At 32.2% G+C, this 15,912-nt stretch overlaps 3 protein-coding genes across 5 annotated transcripts in view; 2 read left to right on the top strand and 1 right to left on the bottom strand.

Annotated features, from left to right (window-relative positions):
* The window catches only part of LOC140956809 (protein ROOT INITIATION DEFECTIVE 3-like), a 43,564-nt gene that overhangs the window by 9,877 nt on the left and 17,775 nt on the right, over positions 1-15,912 (top strand). The gene's annotated exons all lie outside the window — the stretch shown is intronic.
* On the top strand, positions 126-4,755 carry LOC140956825 (uncharacterized). 2 transcript variants are annotated; one of them, XR_012171541.1, is made up of 5 exons: positions 126-408; positions 764-3,378; positions 3,465-3,573; positions 3,666-4,304; positions 4,393-4,749. XR_012171541.1 is itself a non-coding variant. In XM_073413706.1 (4 exons), exons 1-3 carry the CDS (start codon positions 2,990-2,992, stop codon positions 4,296-4,298), a joined length of 1,131 nt encoding a protein of 376 aa, XP_073269807.1. In that variant the 5' UTR covers positions 596-2,989; the 3' UTR covers positions 4,299-4,304; positions 4,393-4,755. The 2 variants fall into 2 exon arrangements, 1 of the variants encoding a protein (XP_073269807.1); XM_073413706.1 differs by lacking the exon at positions 126-408 and having other exon boundaries at positions 596-3,378; positions 4,393-4,755.
* Positions 13,159-13,837, bottom strand: LOC140958023 (uncharacterized). Its single transcript, XM_073415428.1, has 2 exons — positions 13,810-13,837; positions 13,159-13,742 (listed from the first exon to the last, which is right to left on the bottom strand). Exons 1-2 carry the CDS (start codon positions 13,835-13,837, stop codon positions 13,159-13,161), a joined length of 612 nt encoding a protein of 203 aa, XP_073271529.1.

Below are 15,912 nucleotides of genomic sequence, written 5' to 3'. Positions count from 1 at the left end.
TGAAGCGGTTAGTCAACCGCATCGAATACGTAAGGTTTTCGAAGCGGTTATTCATTATCCGATTCAATAGAGATTCTGTAGAAGCGGTTCTATTAGACCGCTTCCATTTAGTGAATTCAGAAGCGGTTGGTAATTAACGTTTGTAAAGTTTTATTTTGAAGCGGTTGAAACCGCTCCTAAAACTAATACATAAGCAGAATTTCATGCTAATTTAAACAAAACGTAAGCAGAATTTCATTTTAAACAAAATGTAAGCAGAGTTTTATTTTGAAGCGGTTGAGAAGCGATCGAATCATTTTAAAAAACGTAAGCAAAATTTCTTGCTAATTTAAACATTTACCTCACATATTTCATTGATTCGATCGGCGGCCACGAAGTCCACATTGGAATTGTGCTTGTCATTTTTAGGTAATTTCCCAACTTATTTAGAAAAATTAATCAATTTTTTTTCTTGAAATCCTGATTTTTTAGATTATATTGTGTTCCATTGCTAGATTAATCAAGAGTGAGGTTGATAGATATATTGTCAGTTTTGGCCCATATTTTAATTTTTTGATGTTTTAGATTATTAATTTTTTTTTATATAAATGATTTTTGAATACATTCAAATCAAGTTTAAACATATGTATCTAATATGTTTGTTGAAATGACTAAAAGAAAAGGTGTTCGAAATTTTATTTCCTCACATACCTATATGTTGAACTATTATAGTGTTTTAGGATTGTACAATAGTGAAATTGATTATGTTTGAGTTATATTATAGGTTCAAACAATGAAGGCATGGATGGATTATCCTCGTGGCAGTCTTGAGTATCAGGTGGGAATCCGAAATTTTTTACGTTATGCATTTGCTAACACGACTGATGAAGTCACGAAACCGTGTCCTTGTCGTAAATGCATCAACTCATTGAATCGTGATCGTGAGACAGTATATGAACATTTGATGATAAACGACATTTTACAAGATTATCGTATTTGGAATTTTCATGGTGAAAAGTTTATTGTGCAATCTCATGATAACATGAGAGATGAGATTCATGCCTCAGGAGAAGTTTATGATACAGTTAACCATGAATCAATGGGACAAGAAACATTACATGATGTATTTGGGATGTCTGAAGGATCACCCATGAGGAATGAAAATTACACTACTGCATCAACAAGTCGTACACCGATGCAGTCTAATGTGGAAGAATTCTATAAATTGGTAGAAGAAGGGAAACAACCGTTATATGCTGGATGCACTGATTTTTCTAAACTGACATTTCTTGTTGAGTTATTTCAGTTGAAAGTGAGTGGAAAATGGAGTGATAAGTCCTTTACAACATTATTGGATTTTCTTCGACGAGTACTACCACCTGAAGCACAAGTACAAAATTCATTTTATGAAGCGAAGAAATTAATTTCTAATTTGGGCCTTCACTACGAAAAAATACATGCTTGTCCGAACGATTGCATGATTTATTGGGGCAATGATGCTAATGAACAATCTTGCAGAGTATGTAACCTTTCAAGGTGGAAAAACATGCACAAACAACTGAAGAAGTCACGCAAAGTCGGAAAGAAAAATCTGCAAGTGAAAACTCCAGCCAAGGTTTTTTGGTATTTTCCATTGAAACCAAGATTACAACGATTATTCATGTCATCTAAGACATCTGAAAATATGCAATGGCATTCTAATAAACGGGTTTCAGATGGAATTTTAAGGCATCCGGCTGATTCGCCAGCGTGGAAGACATTTGATGAGCGGCACGTTGATTTTGGTGCAGATCCTAGAAACGTTCGTTTGGGACTCGCCACCGATGGGTTTAATCCATTTAAAAATCAAAGTACGTCACACAATACATGGCCTGTTGTTCTAATGCCTTACAATTTGCCACCTTGGGAATCCATGAAACCTCATTCAATTATTTTATCCACCTTAATTCCAGGACCCAAAGCACCTGGAAACGATATTGATGTATATTTACGTCCCTTGTTTGCTGAATTGAAAGACTTATGGGAAAATGGGATTAACACTTATGATGCTTCCAACAAAGAAATGTTTCAAATGCTGGCTGCATTGCTTTGGACAATTAGTGACTTTCCAGGTTTGGGATGTTTATCTGGTTGGAACACATATGCCAAGAATGCTTGTCCAACATGTACTGATAAGACAGATGTGGTATACTTGAATAATGGAAGGAAATGGTCGTTTAGAGGGCATCGCCACTTCTTACCGGCAGATTCAAAAATCCGAACTATGACGAGTTATGGCAAGCCAGAGCAACATGAATTAGATTTGAAACCATTGTCAGGATCTGATGTTATACAAATGACCCAAAATCGGAATGTGGTATTTGGTAAGAGTAACATATCGAAACCATCTGTGCGAGCAAAAACAGGTTCCACTGAACAAATGTGGAGGAAACGAAGCATTTTTTCACTTTGCCTTATTGGGAGTTTAATTTGATAAGACATAATTTAGATCCTATGCATATTGAGAAAAATGTTTGTGATAATATCCTTGGAACACTTTTAGATGATTCTAGCAAGAGTAAAGATAACGCTGCCGCACGCGGAGATTTGAAAATATTGGGTATTATCAAACAATTACGGCCACAACCACAACCAGATGGCACAGAATATTTACCCCCTGCATGTTATTGTATGAGCAAAGCTGAAAAAAAGTTGTTTTGTTCAGTGTTGAAAGATATCCGTGTCCCTGATGGTATGTCATCCGATATTTCAAAATGTGTTGATGTTGGACGTTGTAAGATTATGGGTCTAAAAAGCCATGATTGTCATGTCATAATGGAACAATTTCTTCCAATAGCTCTTCGTCGTGTGTTATCAAAAAAAGTAACTGCACCATTAATTGTTTTGTGTGAGTATTTCAGAGCAGTGTGTGCAAAGTCCTTACGAGAATATGAGTTAAAAGGCTGAAGAAGGGGTTGTATTGGTTTTATGTCAGTTAGAAAGAATTTTTCCACCATCATTTTTCACAATAATGGTGCATTTGGTGGTGCATTTGGCATATGAAGCAAGAGTAGCTGGGCCTGTACATTATCGGTGGATGTATCCAATAGAAAGATATCTTGGAAAACTAAAATTTTTTTTTAGAAACAAAGCACGACCTGAGGCCAATATTGCAGAGGCATACTTAGCAGACGAATGCGTTGTGTTTTGTTCTCGTTATTTAGAGTGTACAGACTCATTTGGCAATAAAGACGCAAGACACCAGGAGACCCCCGATAATGAGTATCCTTTACTACCATCGTTTCCACAAATAGGACGAGCTACAAAAAAGCGTCAAATAGTTACTTTGGACAGCAAAACTCTTTGCCAAGCTCACAGATATATCCTTTCTAATTGCACAGCTCTACAATCATATCGTGAGTAAGTATTATTTTGGAAATGTAATTTCAATTTTATTGTTTTGTCAATACTACAAGTTTTTAATCATCAATGTTGTGGTGGAATAGAGAATTAAGAGACGAATTGAAGAGAAAGCATAGATATGGTCATCGTCCAACTAACTTTCAGTTGGATTATATGGTTCGAATGCAATTTCCAGAATGGTTTGCTAAAAGAGTAAGTAACATATCGATTGATTTATTGGTAAATAGACTGATTATTATTTTAAAAATATTAATATCAAAATTGTGTTTGTGTATGTATTATAGGTTGATCGGGCAAATGAACGAATCGATGACTTAATTCTAAGGGTACTTGCACGTGGTCCGAATCCAATAGCATTTAGTTATCATGGGTTCAATGTGAATGGTTTTGCATTTCGCACAGTAGAATCTGAAAGAAACAAAAAAATGCAGAATAGTGGAGTCATGGTGTCGTCGATGCATGATAATGACGATAATGAGTCAACCTATTATGGACGGTTAACTGATGTTATCTCACTTGATTACAGTGGTCATGGACGAATAGTTTTGTTCCGATGCGATTGGGTTAATACTACTGTTGGAATGAAAATTGATCCTTTAGGATTTACGATGCTGGATTTTTCGCGTTTGATACATACAGGAGAACGAGAAAAGCATGAACCTTTTATTTTGGCTTCGCAAGCTCAAATGATTTATTATGTTCGTGATCCAAAAGAAGAAGATTGGCATTCTGTTATTCGCTACACACCAAGAGACACATACAACATGGGCAATGAAGATGATATTGATACAATGCAATTTGTCGAATTTTTGTTGGATGACGTAAACAATATAGACATTGAGTTAACAAGAAATGATGTAGATGGCTCAATCGTTGATGGCATGCCTATTGTGAACCATGAAACTGATGAAGAATAAGGGGAGGTTAGTTTACATGTCTTCTGGTCTGTTTTAATTATTAGTTTAATATTCTTTAATTATAACTCCCTAACCTTATCTGTTTGAGTTTCAGATAAGCTTGATTCCAGATAAAGAGACAACTTAACGCCAGGGGTTATGCTTTTATTGAGTATATATTTTTGGTTATCAATAAGGAATGTGATTATTCAACCACTTAAGGCTGATTTATGTTTTTTTTCCTTTAATAATTTGGTTTGTTTCCCTTTATTTTGTGATCACTTCTTTCTAGTTGTTCTGTTTTATCTTTCAAGTCTCTTAACTGAACTGCATATTCATATTTGCTACATAGATACTGTATTCATGACAGGACCACATTTCTCTTTTTGGAGTATCGAAATTGTTTTTCTCCCCTGTAATCTGACACTTAACAATACATGTGTTTATCATGCAACTGGTGAAGAGTTTGGTGGTGGGCTTGGAACAACTCGTGGTAAAACTGTTCCAAATTTGTAGTGGACATTTGATTAGTGATGTGCATCCATTTTTATCTTTTGATTTTTTTGTTTCGTTTCATGGTTATTGAATGTTAAATTAAATGAATATTCAAATTAAATGTACAAATTTTAAATAAATAAATGTTGGGATAATGTACATAAAATATGCTTTTATATTATCAATCCACGAGGCATACCATAGGTTTTCTATTAATTACTTTTCCAAACCACATTAGTTGTTTATTATATATAATTTTTCTTATACTAGCTTAAAAGCACGTGCGGATTTAAAAGCACGTGCATCCGCACGTGAACCCATATTCTAAATAACTAAAAAATCAATTAATAATAAAAATATTTATAATCTTTGCATAACGTGATCCAATCCATCAAACAACATTTCGTTCGAAAAAAGATAGATCAAAACAAATTATAAGAATTTGGAATAATGATTTATCAGATTAAGTACTAAATTGAACTAACATAACAATACAAATACAATGATATGAAAGGATTTGAATTGATTAAGCAATATAAGAGTGTAAATAGAATTATATGAATAAATTTTAATTAATTAAGCAATATAAGAGTGAAAGAAAATATTTTAGTATATGATGTTGATATTTATCTACTCATTACATCAATTAATTGATAAATATGTTCCTAAAATGTAAAAATTACATCTTGAAAATCTCAAATAGTACTTACTTATAATTTTTGAATAATTAAGAACATGTGACAACAATTTTTCATTTTAAGTTATATTCTAAACTATAACCACGTAAATATCGTAAATTCGAAATCTTTCAAAAAACTACATTTTGTTAGTCAATAAATTATATAAAAAAAATTAATTAAACATTACATTAGCTAAAGAAAGTCTATGGACACAAATTGAATTTTGAGAAGAAAAAAATTAATATATTTAAATACAAGAATTGAAAATAAAGTAAATAAATACTCCATTCACCCCTTCTAGGGATGACAATAGGGCGGGGCGGGGCGTGTTCGGAGATGGGGTCCCGAACTACTTCAGAGATTTTAAAAAATACCCGATCCCGAACCCCAACCCGAAAAAATCGAGGATCTCATCCCCGATTCGGGTTTTTCCCACAGGGTCCCAAACTCGTGGGGAAAATTGTCATCCCTAACCTCTTCTATGCCCTAGATATATTTGCTTAAAAAAATGCTATATTTTTTTTATTTTGTTGAATTAGTTAGTTTTATTTCAAAATAAATAAATAAATAAATAAAGATGATAAAATATCATACGTAAAAGATCTAATACTTTGACAGATGTTAATCAATGGTCATTATATTTTATATTTATTATAAAGATTATGTCATATATTATCTTTTATAATAAAAAAATAACTTCTGTGTCTCATCAAAACAATATCAAAACTAATGAAATAATAATATTGATAGTAAACTATAACTAATAATATTTAATTTAAAAATATTTAACTTCCTACAGAACTTTTATGATCCATTTTTAATATCAAATAGGTCGTGGTATTGAACATTTGAAATAATTTGTTTTTAAGTTTTAGAGTTGTATCATAGTCAAATTATATGAAATATTTCTGTCACCTACTTGACTGTAGTTTTTTTATTTTCTTAAAATCTCATAAATAATTAAAAAAACATTATATAAATTAAAAATTATAAATCAAAAGATCGCATACTACCAAATTTTGTGTATTGAATTTATAAATTTGTCTGACATATAATTTTTTAAAAAAATTGCTATTATTATCTATTTTTAAATATTAAATAAAATAGTTATACGATATGTGAGACGGTGAAATTAATTGTTTAATAGTTATGCCTTAAATTTATATATTATGAGAGCAGATTTTGGAACTGGAGTCAAGAAAAATTTTAGTTCTGATTTTGGTTTTACTTAAAGCAGTGAACTAAGAAAACTTCATTTCCAACAATTTTATTAAATGGAGATTCATTTCCTTAAATTAATAATTGAAATATCATTATTTTATCTCAGAAAAGAGAAAAAAATATCACCACTCTAAATTAATCTTCAGTGTCATGTATTATCATAATCATTATCCTCTCATTTTTTTAGAATTACATTTGCTAAGGTTCGAAGGTATTAATAGAAAATTTGAATTTGTTTTCACTATATATTTATATTTTAAGATATTTCTTATTATCGTTTGAAAAGTAAAATGATGTACACTACTGATGAATTCTATATATATTGGACATTAAAAAGTTAATAAATTTGAATTAGAATAAATTAAAATTACTTAAGTATAATAATATTTTCCAATTCAATTGATTATTATTAGAAGGTTATCAATAAATTAGATTCATATCGTGCCTAACTTCTTCAACTTTTTCCTCTTTTTTTGTTAATTAAAAACAATAAAATTTAACATCACAAAATGGTGAGGCATGAGATAATAAATAATAATGAGATAGTAATAACAATGGATAATCAATTCTTATTAATTATTAATCGGGATGGTCAAATTGCGACTCATGATAATAAGAAATATTTTAGAGGTGTCAGATGAATGATGATAATGTCATATTTATAATGGTCTAATTTTTTTTTTTTTCATATTTTAAAATTTATTATATCATATTAATTTAAGTGATATAATTGTCATAACTTAATTGTTTTACAATTGTAAATAGATAAAATTATCTATTCCTCTATACAAATTCAAAGGCATCACAAAGATAGAAATTTATAATTTTAACATAAAATATAGAAAATTACTTATAGAATATTTTTTCCCTCTCATATAAAATCTAATTTGTATATATTATTTGCGCAACTGGTGATTCTCATTACACCAACCACAAAAACTCTTGTGAGACGGTCTCACGGATCAATTTTGTGGGTCGAATATCTTATTTGGATCATCCATGAAAAGTATTATTTTTTATGATAAGAGTATTACTTTTTATTGTGAATATCGGTAGGGTTGACCCGTCTCACAGATAAAAATTCGTGAGATCGTCTCACAAGAGTTATACTCTACACCAACATAACTTCTAATTTAGTTATGGTAACGTTATACTAAGAATTATTTGTAGGAATATCTTGCGCTTACTCTTTTTTGACTCATTTGTGTCATTTTTTAAAACAATTTCGTAATAATTTTATCTATATATGTATCATTTGACTCTACTTTTTTTTCTTCATATAATAGATGACGTCATTGATTTTTTTTAGAAAAATAAGCTGAAAAAGTATCAATTGTGATAACATATGTGAATAAGCTCAAATTTTTTTTTTGTTCGAATTAAGTGTTTATTGATTTTTTTTTATTTAATGTTTGATTACCTTTTTGTCAATATAATTGTCATTATATATTTGTATGTAAATAACTCTACAAATACAAATAAAATGTCATGGCATTATTGTTATGACTGAGTACTATTTGATAATATATAAATATGGGGAGACTTAAATAAAATAGAATCTATGAGAGTAATTAAAACAATTAATCATTCAATTTATTTTAATTATTATCAAAATTAGTGAAGAAAAACTAATGAAAAAATTGATTGATTTTCTCATATTTCTTTCTCATTTTAGCAACTGTACAATAATATTTTTCTAGTATCATATTATCCGATGTATGTGGATGAACGATTCATCTGTCCACACTTTTATAGGTACTTCTGATTCAAATTTATTAATTTTTTATTAATATTATTTAAATTCACAATTAAATTTAGGTTTATAATATATTATATTTGTTCATGCATTTAGAAATTTATAGTTTGACAAAATAAATTTAAAATTTTGATTAAATATAATTTTATTTTCAATTCAAATCGTTTTATTTAATTTAAAATCAATAATGATTATTTTAATTTTTCATTTGTCAATATTTAATTTAGAATTTATTTGAATGACTCTTCATTCAAAGCACTCAGATACTTTATCATGGGTCCTTCATATATATAATTTTTTGAAGTTTTTTTTTAAAATCTAATTACATTAAAATTTATTTTTAATAATTCATTGAATGTATTCAAATGATAGGAAATAGAACAATAAATAACGTAATTAATTTAATTTAGAATTTAAATGAAAGTCCAAGAAAATTATTAAAATGGAAAAAATAATTGATATTAATATTAAGTAAATTTAATAGTATGTTTCTTAAAAAGTATCTCAAACATTTAAGAACATGGAGATGACTTATTTGCTATATATAAATTAAAATATAAATATAACTCAACTTTATTTCTCACGCTTATTTACAANTAACACAATAAATAACATAATTAATTTAAGTTAGAATTTAAATGAAAGTCCAATAAAGTTATTAAAATGAAAAAAATAATTGATATTAATATTAAGTAAATTTAATAGTGTGTTTTTTTTTTTTAAAATTAGCTCAAACATTTAAGAACATGGAGAAGAAAGTCAAAAGCACAAAATCATAACCATAAAATGTGGTTAATTAGTATTTATTATTAATTAATAGACTAAATATGAAATTACCACATATGTTACATGTGGGGATCCGGACGTTAATCATCTTCTTAATCGTCATTAGGATCAATATACTAATCAAGTAATTTGGGTCATAAATTTTTTTCTAAATTAAATGAGTGCGGAACAATGAAATAAATCCTATTTCACATACAAGATCAGTATTCAGATCTAAAGTACAAATCTAGTACAACAAATATTCAAACTAAAACTAAAGTTCAATTACTATTAATCAAGAGCTGAAACCTATCTACATCAAAGTCCAGAATCACCACGCTAATCTCGATCTCTCATCTCCTTCTCGACCCTGATCCTGTCCCACCTGTTGTCATGCACACATACAAACAAGACAATAGCCGGATAACTCCGGTGAGAATTATATTCCCAGTATAAATCATGTATACATGCATTTCATATAAATAGATATAAAAGCATAAAACAAATATTCATAACATGTATCAAAGTCAGAAACATAAATCAAGACAAACTCCGAATCACACTCCGTGACTCTACGACTCTGACTCGACTAAACTCACAGACTCGACTCAGCTCACATCTATGGATCCCGATCGAATAAGAACGCAACAAGTCTCCCACCTACTAATCCCGTTCGCGGTGGTAGAAATTGGTACGTCCCTATTCCTGGACTTTGGTCTAATCCATATCGAATATCAATAATAGAAGAAACTCCAATTCTATTAAACATCGATATACCAAACGTCCAGTGTCTTGGCACTTCCGCCAAAGACTTGGCGTATCAGCCAATCCTATTCTGACAATGTGCAATGGACTAGTGACTACTCCGTTACAATTTAGTCCTTCTGTCAGTGACTCTCACTCACTAGCTATCCGCTATCCACTACCTTTCTATACATCAATAGAATAAGCATCCTCAGGCAGATAATACAAAGATATAAAAACAATAACATACAAGTATGTGGTTTAGGGACTCAAGTCTAATCCGACTCAAGTCGATCTCCAGGTTAACATTGATTTATACCTTTATCTTCTCGGTCTGACGAAGTCGAAGTCTCGAAGTCAAATCTGTCCATACCCAATCTGAAGTGACAATATCGAATAGACCATGTTAATATATAGCTCAATTCAAGGCCTGTTCTGATCAATACGCAAATCAAGACATAATCTGATCAATGTCATTGTCATAACGATACAATCTCAATCGCTACTGAATCTGATCAATATCAATTACCGATGTTTTGACGGCATAATAATACAGTCTCGGTAACCCCGTTAATTTCAACATCACAGATATAATATCACAACTCATAATCGGTATCACTACAATTCCTACTTTTCACAATAACAGATCATAATATCAAATATGTACAATCTCGATCGTATTGCTTCAGAAAATCATAACAATTAAATACACAGTCTGTTCTTCGATCTGACTTCAATTATATACTGATTAGCATACCCAGAACACATAACAATAGTCAAATTTCAATTCATAATCAGTCACGCTACAAATCTGATTTCAAATCTCAATTAATTCTTTCCGAAAATCATAATAATTCAGTACAGTATCTATTCTTCAATGCGGTTTTGATTCTACGATGTATACTATGTCAAGAACATCATATATGAATCGTATCCAATTTCTACAACATCATATTTCCAAATAATAACAGAACTCAATAAAACTTACATCCGTATGAAGCCTGCGTTGATAGGAGATATACAAAAGCTGAAAGAAAACTTACCTCTATAAAATAACTCGAAGTAATTCTGATAGAATCGGTCTCAATTACTAGCTATACAATATCCGTCTATACCGATCAACAATTCGTATCAAGTCAATACCATCATCGCCTACCAAATCGGTTTTATCCCCATCAGTTCGATATTCAGTCTCTTGTCTCGAATACTATCAGTCGTCTTCTGACATTGGCATCTTTAATCTGTCAATTCTGAGCTGTCTTCATGTACAAGATAACACCCGCAGACTTGGTAAGTCTGTCACTCTCAACTCAAATCGATACTCAGTCTCGGGAGTATTGTACTAGCTTTGTCACGATATCCCTGGAAATGTAATCCCATATTTCCATTTCCATTCAGAAAGCGATAAGTTATATAACCAATCTCCTGGTTTCATTCTTTTCTGTCTTCATCTGCCGGCAATTCAGACATTTCCGTACAAGTCTACCATATCTGATCTCATCTGTTTTTATCAAAATTATCCTTTCAAATCGGTATACCCTTTCTGCCTTCAGAATAAATATTGACTCACTTATTGTACATATCTGACAATACCTGCCATTTTAAATCCGAAACATCTGACATAATAATTCAACTGTTCATATCTAATTCAGTATCACATATCTGATCTTCTGATTGATACCCTGTTCTGACTATCGATATAGAGTTCTACCTATTCTGATCAACTTTCTGAACTGCTTTAATTCTTACACTCAGTTCTGATTCGGCTTGCACATTATATAATCTCAACGATTTACAATCTGTTTCAAATATTCATTCAGAAAACCCGAAATTTTAAATCAAATTCAGAACAGCAGTCATTAATAATAACCTGCTAAAATCATAGAACGGCAATTATCTAACACTGACGTCAATTTCGGCCAACTAATCATAGCCTCCCTGTACTCAGATCAACAGATATATCGTCTTCGGATATCACATACTCTGGATACAATCTGTCTCGGTTAAGATTCACATCTCAATAATTTCGGTATACAACTTTCCAGTTTCCAGAATATGCAATACAATACTCAGATATTTAACAAAATCAGTCATATTCTTCGAATATAGCAGAATATCATAGATCAGTACTCATAGAATCATCAAAATATTTTGAACATAGCGTTTATCAACTCATAAACATAACTAATACGTCCCAAAGAGGAATAATCAATCAGATGTAACTCTCGGCTAATAAATCTTCTACCCGACTTTTCGATCATTCAATTTAATCGGTATCATTCGGTACGGTGTTTTAAACTAAAACAATACCTGATATCAAATCAAGACTGAAATCAATCTTCCTGATTAAAGGCAAACCCGGAAGTTCATCTGAGACGACTTTAGCAACGCTCCTGTCACTGGCAAATCGGTCAATGATACACTCCGTTTTAGTAAATCAACTAAATATATAAGTAATTACTCCGTTCCTTTCGATAGTCATCGAGTCATGAACATCATATATATCAAAGGTATTCTAAATCCGGAATCCTTATCGTACCACATTCATTCTTCGGCCAACACATCAATATCAATAATGCGATCAGAATCAAACGACACCGAATACTATCATCCAACTCAATCTCATATCTGTCATACTGCAGCATACAAAATCTAACAGATGTCACTGCTACAAAACCTCTCCCAAACCGAAAAGAGATCAATACTACAGCATATAAAAACTCAATAGACAAAGCATACATCAACGCAATTCATTCAGAAATCATGTATGAGATGTACTCATATGTCTTCCAATATATAAATGCATAGTAATCATAAAAGAACATATACCTGCCACTACATCGTCAAGTGTATCCTGGGTCTGTCCCTCTGTCACTGCCACCAGATGCTTCTGCTCCCTGAAATCTTCGGGAACCTCTCTGTGGACATACTCTCGCAAAATGTCCTGGTTGATGACATACGTTGCAACTACCAAATACTCCTCGGCATTGCTCCGTGGGATGTATTCCTTCACAAGCTCTGCAATAAACTCCTGTATAACTCTAGCGGAACTACTGGAGCTAGATGAACTGCTCCCTAACTTCTTGAACTGCTTCTTTCGAGCTTTCAACAGTTCTTTTTTTTCACCACTGCTGCTGCCAAACTCAATTCTGGGAGGCAGTTGTTGTGGTCTCGGGACTGGAAGAACATACGAAGCTTCCTTTTGTCTCATCAGAACTATTTATGCTCTTTTGGATTTGTTCAAGGTATCAGCAAGATTATTTGGTCGTTTCACATTTACCAATGTACGTATCTCTGGATTCAATCCTTGGATGAACAGATCACATACAGCTTCATCATTTCTAGCCACGTGAGGGGTAAAACGTAGCAAGGTAAAGAACTGGGCTAAGTACTCATCAATATTCAATTGACCTTGTTTCAGATTTGCAAACTCTGCACCTTTATCCTGTCTGTATGATACGGGAAAGAATCTTTGATAGAATTCCACTTTAAAAATTTTCCACGTAATCACTGGACCACGCTGTTCTAAGGCTTCTTTGGTTACCAGCCACCAACTCCTTACGACTTCTCGTAACTGGTGCCCAATCAGTTTAATTCTACAATCATCAGTAAAACCAAGAAATTCAAATAGCATTTCTATATCCTCTAACCAGTTCTCACAATCCACTGGCATCTCAGTACCCTTCAGAATCGGCGGTTGAAACGACTGAAACCTCGTTAACTGTGTTTCCATCAGAGTTTCTGACACATCCATCTGAGAAACCGAAGTACCACCTGATTCTGGAATTCGTCGAGGAGGTATATCTGATGATTACAAGAATTAGCAATCACACGAGACAAATCCGTCTCAGTCCCTTTCCGATCAGCTTACCTCTGATCAGGAATTGGTTCTGATTCATTCTCAACTAATATGCATTACCAAATCAATTCAGATATTCAGGTAATCATGTATCTTCAAAAACAATAAAACATACTGTAATGCTAGTATAAGCAATGTAAATCAATATCATATAAATCACATGACATATATTTCAAAATAGTAACACACAGTGTCATGCTAGCATGTGAAAGCAGGAAAGAAACCTCAATCTACCCTGCTCACTCTCTTCTATCTCAGTCTAAAGGATCTATCGCTCTGATACCGCCTGTTGTGAGGACCCGGACGCTAATCATATTCTTAATCGTTATTAGGATCAATATACTAATCAAGTATTTTGGGTCATAAAATTTTTTCTAAATTACATGAGTGCGCAACAATGAAATAAATCCTATTTCACATACAATATCAGTATTCAGATCTAAAGTACAAATCTAGTATAACAAATATTCAAACTAAAACTAAAGTTCAACTACTATTAATCAAGAGCTGAAACCTATCTACATCAAAGTCCGGAATCACCACGCTAATCTCGATATCTCATCTTCTTTTCGACCCTGATCCTGTCCCACCTGTTGTCATGCACACATACAAACAAGACAACAGCCGGATAACTCCGGTGAGAATTATATTCCTAGTATAAATCATGTATACATGCATTTCATATAAATAGATATAAAAGCATAAAACAAATATTCATAACATGTATCAAAGTCAGAAACATAAATCAAGACAAACTCCGAATCACACTCCGTGACTCTACGACTCTTACTCGACTCAACTCACAGACTCGACTCATCTCACATCTAGGTATCCCGATCGAATAAGAACGCAACAAGTCTCCCACCTACTAATCCCGTTCGCGGTGGTAGAAATTGGTACGTCCCTATTCCTGGACTTTGGTCTAATCCATATCGAATATCAATAATAGAAGAAACTCCAATTCTATTAAACATCGATATACCAAACGTCCAGTGTCTTGGCACTTCCGCCAAAGATTTGGCGTATCAGCCAATCCTATTCTTACAATGTGCAATGGACTAGTGACTACTCCATCACAATTTAGTCCTTCTGTCAGTGACTCTCACTCACTAGCTATCCGCTATCCACTACCTTTCTATACATCAATAGAATAAGCATACTCAGGCAGATAATACAAAGATATAAAAACAATAACATACAAGTATGTGGTTTAGGGAAACTCAAGTCTAATCCGACTCAAGTCGATCTCCAGGTTAACATTGATTTATACCTTTATCTTCTCGGTCTGACGAAGTCGAAGTCTCGAAGTCAAATCTGTCCATACCCAATCTGAAGTGACAATATCGATAGACCATATTAATATATAGCTCAATTCAAGGCTTGTTCTGATCAATACGCAAATCAAGACATAATCTGATCAATGTCATTGTCATAACGATACAATCTCAATCGCTACTGAATCTGATCAATATCAATTACCGATGTTTTGACGGCATAATAATACAGTCTCGGTAACCCCGTTAATTTCAACATCACAGATATAATATCACAACTCATAATCGGTATCACTACAATTCCTACTTTTCACAATAACAGATCATAATATCAAATATGTACAATCTCGATCGTATTGCTTCAGAAAATCATAACAATTAAATACACAGTCTGTTCTTCGATCTGACTTCAATTATATACTGATTAGCATACCCAGAACACATAACAATAGTCAAATTTCAATTCATAATCAGTCACGCTACAAATCTGATTTCAAATCTCAATTAATTCTTTCCGAAAATCATAATAATTCCGTACAGTATCTATTCTTCAATCCGGTTTCGATTCTACGATGTATACTATGTCAAGAACATCATATATGAATCGTATCCAATTTCTACAACATCATATTTCCAAATAATAACAGAACTCAATAAAACTTACATCCGTATGAAGCCTGCGTTGATAGGAGTTCGGTGTTAAGCTCGGATTCAAAATCTAACTAACGGATCTTGAACCAATCGAATTCTAAGAAACGTAAAAGCGTAAGGATTCACGGAGCTTCTCTCGGTTGTCTCTTACTGATTCTGAGGGACAATTAACGTTTGTGTGTGTGTATAT

Source organism: Primulina huaijiensis, chromosome 14 (genome assembly GCF_012295235.1).
Source record: "Primulina huaijiensis isolate GDHJ02 chromosome 14, ASM1229523v2, whole genome shotgun sequence".
Classification (NCBI taxonomy): domain Eukaryota; kingdom Viridiplantae; phylum Streptophyta; class Magnoliopsida; order Lamiales; family Gesneriaceae; genus Primulina; species Primulina huaijiensis.
The sequence above is the reverse complement of the archived record's forward strand: the minus strand, read 5'-3'. Positions and strand labels throughout refer to the sequence as shown.